The sequence below is a fragment of the Centroberyx gerrardi genome, chromosome 1, assembly GCF_048128805.1.
Source record: "Centroberyx gerrardi isolate f3 chromosome 1, fCenGer3.hap1.cur.20231027, whole genome shotgun sequence".
In the NCBI taxonomy this organism is placed as follows: Eukaryota; Metazoa; Chordata; class Actinopteri; order Beryciformes; family Berycidae; genus Centroberyx; species Centroberyx gerrardi.
The window spans coordinates 22,858,253-22,871,331 of record NC_135997.1 but is presented as its reverse complement, the minus strand read 5'-3'; the positions used below and the strand labels follow the sequence as shown (position 1 = coordinate 22,871,331).

Genomic DNA, 13,079 nt, shown 5'->3' with positions numbered 1-13,079 from the left:
CCTTCTTGGCGAAGGTTGATGATGTCACTTGGGGAAAACAAGGGATGATGACGTAACGTATAGAAATACAATGTCTAGATCTGCCAGACAGACTACAGCAGTGATTCTCAACCTTTTTCATATCAAGGACCCTAATTTAGCCCACATTAGGGCCACAGACCCCCATTTGATGAGATTTTGTCTCTTGGACCCAAATCTGAGAATATTTGTTATCCAGAATTCCATGACTATCTGTGTTGTAGGTTGAGAGATAACAGTAAAACTATTATCAAAATAGTAATTATTTTACATTCTCTAATTGTGTTAAGTTCTTTAAGTTTAACTGGAACCCCCTCAAGGACCCCTGGTGGTCCCCGGACCCCATGTTGAGAACCACTGAAAAGGAAAGGAAAGAAATGCAGCAAAAATATGCAACTTTCATCTTTGATTCCATTAGCCATTTATTTTTTTGTTTGTTTAGTTCTGATGCGATAGTGAACAGGTTTGGTGTACAATGTAAATTATCATTGATCCCTGTGAGTTTTGGGAGGGGGGGGGGGGGGTCAGCTGACCATGAAGCTGGCCAGAGTCCATCATGACTTTGTGAAGGAATGTGAACTGAAAGGACTCCTGAGAAAAGCATAATATGCCATGAGCAAGGAAATACATTTTTGTTAGCCTGCTGGCCTCTATCTGGGTCTCAGCTATTAGAAAATTGGCCCTACTAGCCAGAATTTGAAAATGTCATAAAAATGGCAGCCAAATGAGCATCCCTAGTCATATCCTCTCCTACCCTGGGTATTGTCATAGTTTCTAACTCTTGCTATCCTCAATCGATTGATTGTCGCCCTTGTGAATCAGCATTGCCTAGGGTACAGTAATGTCAGAGATCGTGATAGGTTAGGGAAGAGTTAGAAAGAGCACAGTCATTGACACGACAGTAACTGTCAATAACCGTCCACGTGACTCCAAGTTCTGGTCAATCCCCTCGATCCCCATTGGCAAAGGCCAGGCCCCAGGCACTGTAATGCATAAAATACACTTCTGTCAATGTGAAATTGTGACATTGTCATTTGTCTGATTGTTTTTGATCATCTTGTTGATCATCTTGTTACAGTATGTAGTCTCAATTTACAAAATCAGCAGTACACATTAAGGCAGGAGACATTTTTTTCCTGTTTTATTCTTATGTAATCCTGTTTTTATTTTATATCTGGCACACTTTTTGTGTGCCTTTCCTGTGACCCCTGGGGGACAATCGAGGAATGCTGCTTTGCTATTTGGCAGGGAAGCTAATAAAAGAAGAGCCTTCCAACCTAATGTCACCAGGCAGGCGTCCAGAAAGGGTCCAAAGGGGGACTCAGGCCTCTGCTGTTTCTCCCTGCCGCTCTCCAAGTGCCTTCTGGGAATGTTTTCATTCATGTATTTTGGTTTAAAGATTTTAGCTTAGCATTATATTCACTTCTTCACAGGACAGCCATGGAAGAAAGAAGAATGCAACATAAAAAAACATCAGTGCTCACTGTACTGCTGTCACATCCGGCATTGATCTCACATCAGACACACTTCCCATGTGCTGAATGAATCAGCTCACGGATTGATTTACTGTAGCTCCAGCACATCAAACACACCCGTTCAGTCATACAGTGTCGCTGTCACATGTTGGCCACACTGAAATGCTTTGGCAGCCTGAATCACTATGAACTGTGTTCCTTTATGAATGATTAAATAGATAAATCAGCTAATGAATGAATGAATGAATGAGTAAATGCATATATAAATGAAAGAAAGAGGGATAGAGAAATACACATGCATGCTTACATACATACATACATACACACATACACACATAGATACATATGCCAACAAACAAATAAACCAAAAATTGCTAAATACATGAAGAGAAAGAAATGTTTTAATAATGAATTAAAACAATAATACTACCATAGCTATGCCATTTTATGATGCATAAACTCATATCTTCAAGATGTAGATTTCCACACTTTGGACCCCAATTGGTTTCCTTTCTTTTTATCCAAAGCCACTGGCTACTCCTTCATCACTGCATTCTCCCATGGCACAGTAGCACTACAAAGTAAACACTTGTGAAAATGAACAAATTTCCAACTTCAAATATAAGTTTTATATGTCCAGACCCCGGGCTTGTGATGGTCTGGCTGGAGGCAAAGCTCAGACTCTCCAGACTTGGTCATTGTTCAGTTGCACAGACTGAACAGAAGAGGGCAGCATAAATCAACAAGGAAGATTTCACATCATCTGAAATCCTAATCAGAGCTGTGATAGCAAGTCCGCAATGTTTTGTACTGTGTCCCAAGTCCACAATATTTCTTACACAATGTTCTGAGAAAAATCAAATTTAAAGTTTCTCTAACATTAATTATTCTGTATATTTTTTCCACCATTCCACTTTGCAACATTATCAGCATAGTCTACAAGTAAAGTCAATTAAGACATTGAAAAACCACAAGGTGTATTACATAAAATATTACATTGTGAATGTTGGAGAATTTATATGAATATAATCATTAGATTGTTTTTCTACCAAACAGTCATTGCTTCAGGGAGCCTTTCATTCCATATCAACTGACAGTCTGGTAAAGGACTTTATGTAATTTGATATTTGTTGACATTCATCTAACATCATGAGGCTTGCCAAGGTGCTGCATTGCATTTCTGCAGTGTGTGCAAACCCCAATCCTTGAAAGAGTGACACCTCTCAAACAGGACCAGCGTGGGGGTTGAAGCTGTTTTTTTTCCCTTCATAACTTTCTTTACAAGAACATAATATCACAAACCACATCTACAACCTCCCACACAATTTGTGTTCTTTATCTTCTCCCTTCAAAGGTCATCTGAGAAGATAAGAGACACAGGTAACCTGAATTAGACTCCGGTGGGTCTGGAGGCACAACTGCTGCAGAGGAGAAAGTGCAGTCAATCATGTGACCGCCATAATGCGCACTCAATGATATGATCACTTTATATACAATTTTAATAAAATGTATATTTATGACAAAGGTAAATATACAACCTTTAATCCAGGGGTTGCTCAGATTATATAGAACTGAGACCTTTGTTTGCATGGTCCATACTGAAATACTCTATTGTACTTAAATACATTTAAGTGAAATAGAAGAATTACCTTCATTTTTTATTGTTGTTATTCTGTGTGTAGACTTACTTCTGGATGACGTTGTGAAATGTCAATATCAAATTACCTTATGAAATGATAGAAGAGGAACTGAACATGCAAGAGTTTTGGAATATATTAGTCATGCACTGACTTGGTCTGATGAGGACAGAGGAGGATGCTCTTTGTAATCACACCACAGCCCATATTTAGAACAACCAATATCTGTTGGCCTGAGCTAATCTGCTGGCAGAGAATCGCTTCAGAAGGTGGCATATAAGTCAAGGAAGGTTAAATCTTGTGCTTTTGCTTGGAAATAAAGACCACAGGAAATGTGATATTGATGCTTTCAGATGCATTTGTGAGCTGAGCGTCTGTCTGTACGCCCACATGCATCTAGCATTGGTGTATGTTGTGTGTCTGCGTCGCGAAAATAAGAGGGTGTTGTCTGCTGCGCATGCAATTTGTCTTCAGGATGAACTGATTTACATCAAAATGCACACTTGCAAAAGTTATTTTGAGCATTATAATGAAAGCTCTTCGGTGCTTTTTCCCTCCATGGTAATGATGTGCATGTTTACAGTAATTAAAGTAAAAAGAGACGTTTTTTTACATGTAACTATTGATTTATACATACAAAATATACACATATTGTACTGACTGTTTTATTTCATTGCAAGTTGATCATTAAATAAACTTCAGCACAAGATATTGTCCTATGTTAATGAACTAGTAGAATGTAGTATTGAGGTAGGCCTTTGCATAAAATAACGTCACTTGTTTTATAGCTGTGCTTATCAGTGTTGCAAAAACCTTTAGTAAAACATTAAAAACCTGCTCGATAAATTCAGATGTTCTTGATCAGCCGCATGTTATTGCTGCTTGTGTGTGTGTATGTGTGCGTGTTTGTGAGAAAGAGTGAGATATTCATGTGAATCATTAAGATTCAGAGGACCATGTGCCTCCCAGATGTCACTGCAACATTGTTAAATTAGGCCTATCAAGCTGAGCGATCCGCTTTGAATTTGTACGAATGAAATAGCTAATTAAGTCAATTTATAAAAAGAAAAATGAGGATATGGTGTGTGTGTGTGTGTGTGTGTGTTGGGAAGGAGGGGGGTTGGGGGACATTACATCAAGAATTTGGATAACATCTATAGAAAAAAAATTCCCATATGGCAAATTAATTCATCTATTTATCAAAAGAAGAAAACATGAGGAGTGTAATTGTGTTTTTCTATTATTAGCTTTGACTAATATCTACAATAAACAGAAAGCAGAAAATATAAAATACAAATGCTGTCTGGCAAGAAGACAATTAAAGCAACAACAAGTTAAAGTTTTAGAGTGTAATAGGCCTCAGTGTTGTTTACCCAATAAAGATTTACCTGAGGAGATTGATGGGTTGGACTGAGGTAGACAGGTCAAAGGGGTTGGAACGGCCCATAAACAGAGGGATTTACTCTCTCTTTATTCTACCTGCAGATTTACCCTTACTCTGCTTCTGGTAAGAAACTCTCAGTAAGTCACAGTGACTAAAATAAACCAATGATTCACATTCTGTTATCCCCCAGAGCAGCAGTATAAGAAGCAATCTGAGGGAGGATGAAAAATGAATGGTATCCCCAGTTGTCAATAATGTATAAGTTGATTATATTTTAGGGAAATATGACGGGTACGAAGGCTTTTTTTGAAGGGTGGGGTCACAGTATGTTCACTCTCAGAGTTCTTTCTTTCTTTCTTTTTGAATCATATAAAACTTAACTAAATAGGATCCAAAAGCTAGGAGCAAAAATATGTCTATTCTGACCTGCCTATAGTCCCCTTCACAAATGTCAAATGGCTGATTAGAAATTAGCTTCTGTGGTGACAGGCTTCAGGGATCAAAAGATAAAAAGTGCTTTATGTTATGTCTTGCCAATCTGGGTTTGGATTGGTGCCACATAATATACAGTTGAGAGGCGGAATTGAGGGTCAATCACAATCTGGTGTAATCTAATGGTGGGTGGCTGGAAGAGAATGGAGGACCAATTAAATAGAGCAAAGTGGATGCAAGACCCACTTATTGTACGGTTACACTCAAATTGAAAGTTTTGTGCACTTTCACATATTCTTGTTTGGTTTGACAGCTTAGTTTCTGGAAGATAAAAAAGTAATGATTATTAGAAATAATTAGAGCACTCACCTCTATTATTATTAGAGGAATACAAAAAATTAGAGATCAGATGAAACAGTTCTAGATTTTGGGTAAACGGTTAAAAAAGATTACTGCACGCATACTGTACAATTCAGTGTCAATGTTTGCCTGTTGGTTAAAAACCTATTGCTTAACTGTTTTGAAACATTGGCTATAGGTATAGTTAGACATGTATGATTCAGTATACATTTGAGGCTGGTGAGTTTGTAATGCTTTAATAACCTGTTTACAAACTACATTGGAGCACTTGACCGTATTACCCATTTCACTGTGTGCGTGTGTGTGTGTGTTTTCTGTTGACGTCACCGCTGGAACTGCCCTGTCACGCGCTGTTAGTAAAAGTTGGGATAGGAGCTCCAGTCAGAGAGAGAGAGAGAGAGAGAGAGAGAAAGAGAGAGCAAGGCAATTTTGCGGACAACTCATCGCCTTTGCAATTGACATCAAACACTGGTAGAGCAAGCAGTTCCTTGTTGCCTTGGTAGAGAGAGAGAGAGCGAGAGAGAAAGAGAGAGAGAGAGAGAGAGAGAGACGAGTGCCAGGCGACTTTCTCTGAAGTTGAAGCCAGAATTTCGCTAGTAAACTGCCGGAGGAGAGGAGCGGACCGTGTTTTGGATTTGTTAGCTAAAGAAGGGGAAAAGACACGTTCGCTTATCGCTAGAAGTTCATGAGCTACATAAACAAAAGTTGAAGTTTGGCGGTGTTGCAGGCGGTAAATGTTGTGACATTTTAGGGGAGCATTGCTCTAGCCGTCGACGGTCGAGTGGCGGGGTAAAACCCGAGCTGTCAAACCCGATGACTACTGCAAACTGCACCGGCAATGAGGAGCTGGACTTCAGACTGATCTTCGGAGAGGACGGGCAACAGCAGCCGTTAGGCCCCGCAGGTCAGTGTGTGTTCCTCTGTGCCCAGTGGCACAGTTTATACTGTATGTAACGTTACTGGTAGTAAACTTGGGGCACAATGTGTTGTAACGTTAGTTACCAACTAACTACTTACCCTAGAGTTAGCCTGGCCGCGTTCAGCAGCAGCTCCATACTGTGTGCACCCTATAAAAGAGGAACCGACCATAACAAGCATTCTGAGAAACTGAAATATTAAAATATCACCGGTCTTTTCTATCGTGCCGCTCGCCGAGCAAGTGCCCGAGACAGCAGCTGTCATTAGCTTGGTATGCTAGCTGGTTAGCACTAGTGCTGTTATTGCCGTATGCTGTTATTTTAGCTGAAAACCCAGTGAAAACTTGTGAAACACTTTTGCGTTTTTGCAACAGATAGCATGAATGAATGCCGTGTAACTCTGGAGGGGCTGCGACAGTGTTAGCATGGTTGATAGTAATGTAGTGTGACTGAGAAAGGTAACAACATTTTTGAATGTTACTATCACACATTGCAACAAAGTAGAGCACGATAATAATGTCACAACATACAACATTTTGTCCAGTAGTCGTTAGTTGTTTGCAAAGTACAACTAGGACATGCATGGTGTAGTAATGTTGTTGTGACACATTGTAGACGGTGTTATTTGACTGTAAACAACAAATGTTAAATTGGGTCAAATCCGTGTAATTCGTGTAATTTAATAAGCATCACACAATTTCTAAAACAACCTTGAAGTTGTTTAAGAATATTGTTTAATGTTGCCTAATATGAACAATTCACAATTACAATTATGCACAGGCACAGAGACAATTTGTGCAATGTTGTCTTCATACACAGTTAACTAGTGGTTAACTTAGCTCAGTCAGGCAGTTTGCTTCTATCAGGTCCATAACTAACCAATCACACTAATGTAAAAAAAGGAAAAAAAATAGACAGTAATTTATAGTAGAATATAGGAAATAATATAATGACACAAGTACCATTCCAGTGTTGTGAGCTGTTATATTTTTAATATGGGAACCCCCCAGTGTGAATTAAACTGCTAACCTCTGTCCATGAAGTGACCCAAGACCTCAGAGATAGTCACCTTTTCAGATGAGAGGGTACACTTGGAGGTGAGGTGGTCTTTATCATTGCACCTTGGCAAAGTTACAAACTAAAACACAGTCATACTGTGCACAATTTGACTTCAACGGGGGACCTGAACTTTCGGAGTCACAAAAGTTTGAAATTATCTCTAGCCGCTGCAGGTAAATTTTGGCTGTGTCTGGTTAAGTTTGCCAATTCTATTAGCTGCTTTGGCAGGTCCCCCTTGGCTTGTGTTCAGTCAGTCTTTTATATTTGAAAACTATGTTGACCTTTGAAGCTTAGAGATCAAATTGCCATTGAAATTCTGAATACATTAATCACTGTGGGTGCTTGATGAAAAAAATTGTTTCAGGTGCTGGATGTCACAAATATAAGGAGCACATGCATGATGGAGACATACAGTGTTTACACTTACAGTATTGAGGAAACTTAACTAAAAAACAATCTTATCTAACTTTGCAAGTAAGACAGATTTAAACTAGTGATATACCAGTCATAAACCCACTTCTCTTGCCCTCAGGATACATCTCCCCTAATGTGATATTCATATTCCAAAGCAACTTAAAATAACTGCAAACAGTAAAATAAGTCAGCATTTATAATTTACCATGATTGCAAATACATGGGACAATAATACAATGCTAACAACTTCAAAAGAATTGAGGGATAGGCTAGTTTTTCTTTTCTTTTAATAGTATTAAAATGTCTTAGTTAATATCATAATAGAGAAGAGAGATAAGAAGAGAATGAAATAGATTATGCGGCGGCCTGGCTTTGTTTTGCTTGTTTGTTTTGAAATGAAAGGTAATTGAATAATTAAAATGAGGGCCTAGTAATAGAATAATAGTAGAAAGTAAGCAAACTATCAACAGAGTCTTCATTATGGAGAAATGTGAATTAAGGCAATTAATGGCTTTATTTGATAGCCCAAATATTCTGGATTCTTTTCCAGTAGCTAAATATTATAATTGGAAACTAAACTTTGAAACTTTGGCTATTCAAGCATCTTAATAAACGTTTGTTGTTTTTTTTTTTTTTTTTTTTTATCTTTTCATTAATTTCTAAGAGCAATATTTCCAGTAAACAATGAGAAAAGTAATTGTTTTCTGTGGAGACAGAAATAGCTGCCAATATTAGGGTAGAAACGTATTTATTTATTTTTTGTTAAAATTCATTTTATATTTTTATAACTTTGTAAATTCCTATACTGTTCATTGTGTTTCTTCGTGGTTAGCCAATCAGACCTTACTCTCTATGTGTTCCCTTTTTGATATTTGCACCACCTTTCTGCTTTGTTAGATAGAATACAATGGAGAGTGTGTCAGAAAAGATGGGAGAGAGCTGGGATAACATGTGACGAAGGTCATGAGCTGAATTTGAACCCACAAAGTTATGAATACATGGCATACGCCGCGGCCGCTCATCCACGCTAAGTTGAGCTTCATCATTTTTTGCTGTCTTTGGGCCTAAATCCCTGGTTCCATTGAATACTCAGACTGTGTCCTTTTCATGAAACTATGGCAAAGTAATGAGTCCAAGAAGGCTTGGCTGGTGCTCACAATCTTCAATCAATTTTTCCCTAGATTAAAAAAGAAGTTTAATTTGGAGATGGGGCAAGGGGAAAAACTGCAGTTGGAATAAGCGTAGGAATAAAAGCGCCACTGTGCAAGTGGTTTTAATCTGGTCCGGACTGTATGACTTGGCCCAAAAGGGGAGCGCCTGTCCACATTAATAACTGGAGTGTAATACAGGATCACACAGCCAGAGTAACAGTGAGTTGCACACTCCTGAGTTGAATTGGTCTCCTTCTCTGCAGGCCAGACTCAAGTCAGGGCTTGTTTTTGTAACAACTTGGAGAACCTCTACTGTGCATATCTGACAGGTTTCTCTTCCGCTGAGCCTCTTATTGTTGTATGTTGCTTGAATTGGACTGTGATTATTATAATTAACTATTTTAATATGCACACAGCCAATCCTCAAGTAAACCAAGACTTTCAATTGATTTCAAGAGGTGTTGTGGGGGAAAGGAGAGGTTACTTCTCACAGAAGTCTTAGAAACAATAACTTTCAGATCCATTCTGGCTCTCCGGCATCACAAGTACCACTCTTTCTCTTTTCTTTTTCAATTCCAGTACCAAAAGTTACCATATCGTACTTTTCTTTCTGAGAGAGTGCATATTATGGGACTACGAGGCTACTGTCCGTGATAGATGTTAGCCTCTCTTCAACATCGCTGCTCTAAATATTTTCTCTTCTTCATCTTCTCAGTTTATGCAGCTGAATAGTAAAAGTAGGCTAGGTGTGGAGCCATTGAGAGGACACTCTAAGCAATAAGGTCTCCCCCTATTCCTTCACTCTCAAGTCCAACCACAGTCTATGTTGCTGCCTGCCAGCCCACCCCTACTTCTCTGTTTCTCTCTCTTTCTTTCCTCTTCTCTCTCTCTGTCTCTCTGTCTGTCTGTCTCTCTTTTTCTCTGTATGTCTCTTACTCTATCATGAGTGATTTGTTGTTCAGGAAACAGACTTCCCTTTGAAGTGAAACATTCCACTGTTCCATTCAGAGGCATCAGGCGAACTTAAGGGTTTTCCCCTTTTAAATGTATAATGCCAGTTGAATAGAAGCACAAATCCCGCTATGAACTCACCCTTAACTGGAAAAGTGAGATAGTGTACCGATTATTCACATCTCACTGAAAAATTTTTGGGGGAGGAAAAATAATAGGTTTTTAAATCAAGGCTAAACTAAAGCTGAATACATTTACAACACTGGCATATTTAAATTTAGTATTTATGAACCAGTTCAGACCAATCTCCCAGAATTACTGTCAGCATGTCTGTATAGTAAGGCAGTTAGCAAGGGAAATAACCCTATAATTAATATATTTAGGTTGACATCATCTTTTGGCTATCACTGAATAGTTTTAGTTAATAGTAATTGCATCTTAAAGGACATATTATTTTTTAGGCATTTGCCTTATCATCTAGTTTACTCTAGAGGAGATGGTTGAAGTAGCCTTTAATGTTCAGCTTTACAGAACACTTCACTCCGCTACAGAACAGGTTTGACTTGCCCAAACCTGACTGGACCAAACAGGACCCAAAGAACTTGGCTTGGGTTAGGCCGGACAGAATTTCTCACATAAATGTTTGTGTTTTGGCTGAGCTCGGCTTCTGAAGTATTAATTAATTAATAATAATTGATTACATTTACTCAACTCATCACCTGGGTGATGCATGGCAGCCAGTTTGCGCCAGAACGCTCACCACACATCAGCTGGAACAATACTGTTTTCACCCATTCATTGTAAGAAAATGATTTGCAGTTTTGGGCTTTTGTCCAGTTTGTTACATTGTGGGAAAGGCTTTTATGTTCCTACTTCAGCAACCTGAAAACCTGCTTGTTTGCATTGTTAGCATTCCTCATTTAAAAAATTGTGCATCGTTTACCATTTAGCTTGTGGCTAGTGGCACCCATTGGTTTCATTTAGGAGTGCTAATAATGAAGGTGATTTTTTCACATTGTTAACAGGTGTACGGAGCCCGGGAGTGGCCAACGGGAGAAAAATAATTTATGTCGTGGCCACGATTTACTGTAACGTGCGCATGATATGCAATTCGAGCTCTCGTTTTCTTTTTTCGTGCGCACAAGATACAATTCATTCCCTCGATCTGGTTAAAATGAGCCCTTGTTTTGGTTTATTCGTGCACACGAGATACAATTCGTTCCCTCGATTTCCTCTTCATGTGCGTACAAATTGCCAAAACGTGCCCTCGAAATAGTGATATCGTCCTCTCGATATATAATACATGCGCTCTTCATGAGCTTATAAAGAGTCAAGTGCACATATTGGTGATTATGTTTAAATGTGGCGCTGTCCTGGGTGTGTTGCAGCCACCTGATTGTGTTTACATGGCCTGAAGGTTAAATATGTTGCAATTGGGGGATATGCCCATTCAGTGTAAACAGACAATGGATATTAACATACCAAATCCTTACTAGGCATATCTAATACCTAAAAGGTACCTTTTAAGTTGCATTTTTTCCTAAAATACACAGTTTAACGAAATCGAGGGAACAAATTGTATCTCGTGCGCATGAATGGACTAAAACGTGCGCATGTTACAGTAAATCGTGGACTCGATATAACTTTTTTTCTCTCCCAATGGCCAGTCCCGGGCCCCGTACAGGTGCATGGCGCAGAAGAATGAGAGAGTAAAATTCAGTATTTCAAACTAGACTGTTAAGAGGTAAACTGGTCTCTTGGTTGTTCATGTTCTTAGCAACTTTATGCATATGGGCTGTTGGTCGCTGACCTTTCCACCCTTTAGCCTACAACTAACTGTCACGGTGAAACAAATTGCACTGAAAGTGGTAGAATTAGGTACTAGTGTGTGACGGTGACACAGGCCACAAGCAATGGCCTCCAAACATTTGAATTGGCCATATCCCTTAAAGTACCACTTATCCCAGTTGTGGGAGAGTGCCTACAGTGAAGTGGCGTTGAGAGTGGCAGAATTAGGCAATGGTGAGTTAGGGTTACGCGGGTCACGAGCAGCGGCCTCATTGGGTGGCAGAGGTGGTATGAGGCAGGGGGGCAAATGTGCCCTTTATGGGTGGCAGAGTAGTGGATCCATAGTGGAGGTGTTTGGCTCTCTGCCCAGACATGCCATGTGGGGTTCAGATGGCAGGGTGGAATGAAAGGAGAGGGGAGCGGGCCGCTGTCTCCCTGCTGTTAAGGAGAACGTGAACAGTATTTTTGTTTGCTCACTCCTCCTCCTCACACCTTTCTCTCTTTTTGTTTATTTTTATTTCCATCTTTGTTGACTTGTTTTTTTGTTTTTGTTTTTTTAAAAAAATCGTTTTTCCGTGCTTGAAGGAACAGTTTGTTGGTTTGTCGGTTGTCACCACACCAGCACAGAACATTGCAGACCCACCACCAGGACCGCTGAGGCTTCTTTCCTCTCTCTCTCTCTCTGCTTTCTCAGGATGTGAGAGAGACCACCATTGACATCAGAGAGTCTGATCTAGGCTAATGAAATCTCCAGATGCCAGCAGTCGCCACCACCGCTCAGTAACTAGTCAGGTTTGATTCGGCTCTGTCATGCAGTGACATTTTCTTATCTTGTACCTGTGGGATTGACATTTTCGTGGTCTGATATTGTAGCACGTCGAGGCATAGTCTCAAAAAGACAGTTTCTGAAATTGTCAGGCTGACAGCAGCTAGTGGAGAAAGCTCTTTTGTCCTTGCTTAAGTTGTTGTCATTGCCCTGCTTCTCTGGACCACTGGCTCGGTCCTCTCAGTCCTTGTCGTGGGAAAGACTGAAATTACATCGCTCTCATGGTGGACTATTTTGAGCTCCCAAAGAGAGTGGCAGAGGGCAGGCGGCAGGTTCTAGAGACTCGTTGTGCTTAGAGCAGGAGAACCCCTCTCATCCCAGCACGTCTGAAGCCATCCACTTTTTACTGCTCAAGCACTTTGCCATCTTGACGGGGAGAGGAGTGGAAGAATGCTGTGCGCCACGTCGCCAGGTGAGTGTGTCGGCACTCCCAGACACTGGCCAGGTGTGTTTTGTGTCTGTGTGTGTGTGTGTGTGTGTGTGTGTGTGTGTGTGTGTGTTTGTGTGTGTGTGTGTGTGTGTGTGTGTCTGTGTCTGTGTCTAGACTTTGAGGTCGAGGGGTGGGAGTCACCACTCAGACAAGCAGCTGTCATTAGGGTACAGGCTGTCCTGAAGTGTGTCAGAAATAGTATTAGATCTACCAAAAAAAAACAGAAGACAAAGAATT

General features: G+C 40.0%; 1 protein-coding gene across 1 annotated transcript in view; it reads left to right on the top strand.

Moving 5' to 3' along the window:
* Positions 1-5,702: 5,702 nt before the first annotated feature.
* The window catches only part of nfatc3a (nuclear factor of activated T cells 3a), a 73,310-nt gene continuing 65,933 nt past the window's right edge, over positions 5,703-13,079 (top strand). Inside the window, exon 1 of the mRNA XM_078282699.1 lies at positions 5,703-6,210. Coding sequence (XP_078138825.1) covers positions 6,120-6,210 — 91 coding nt within the window. The 5' untranslated portion in view covers positions 5,703-6,119. The remainder of the gene's footprint in view (positions 6,211-13,079) is intronic.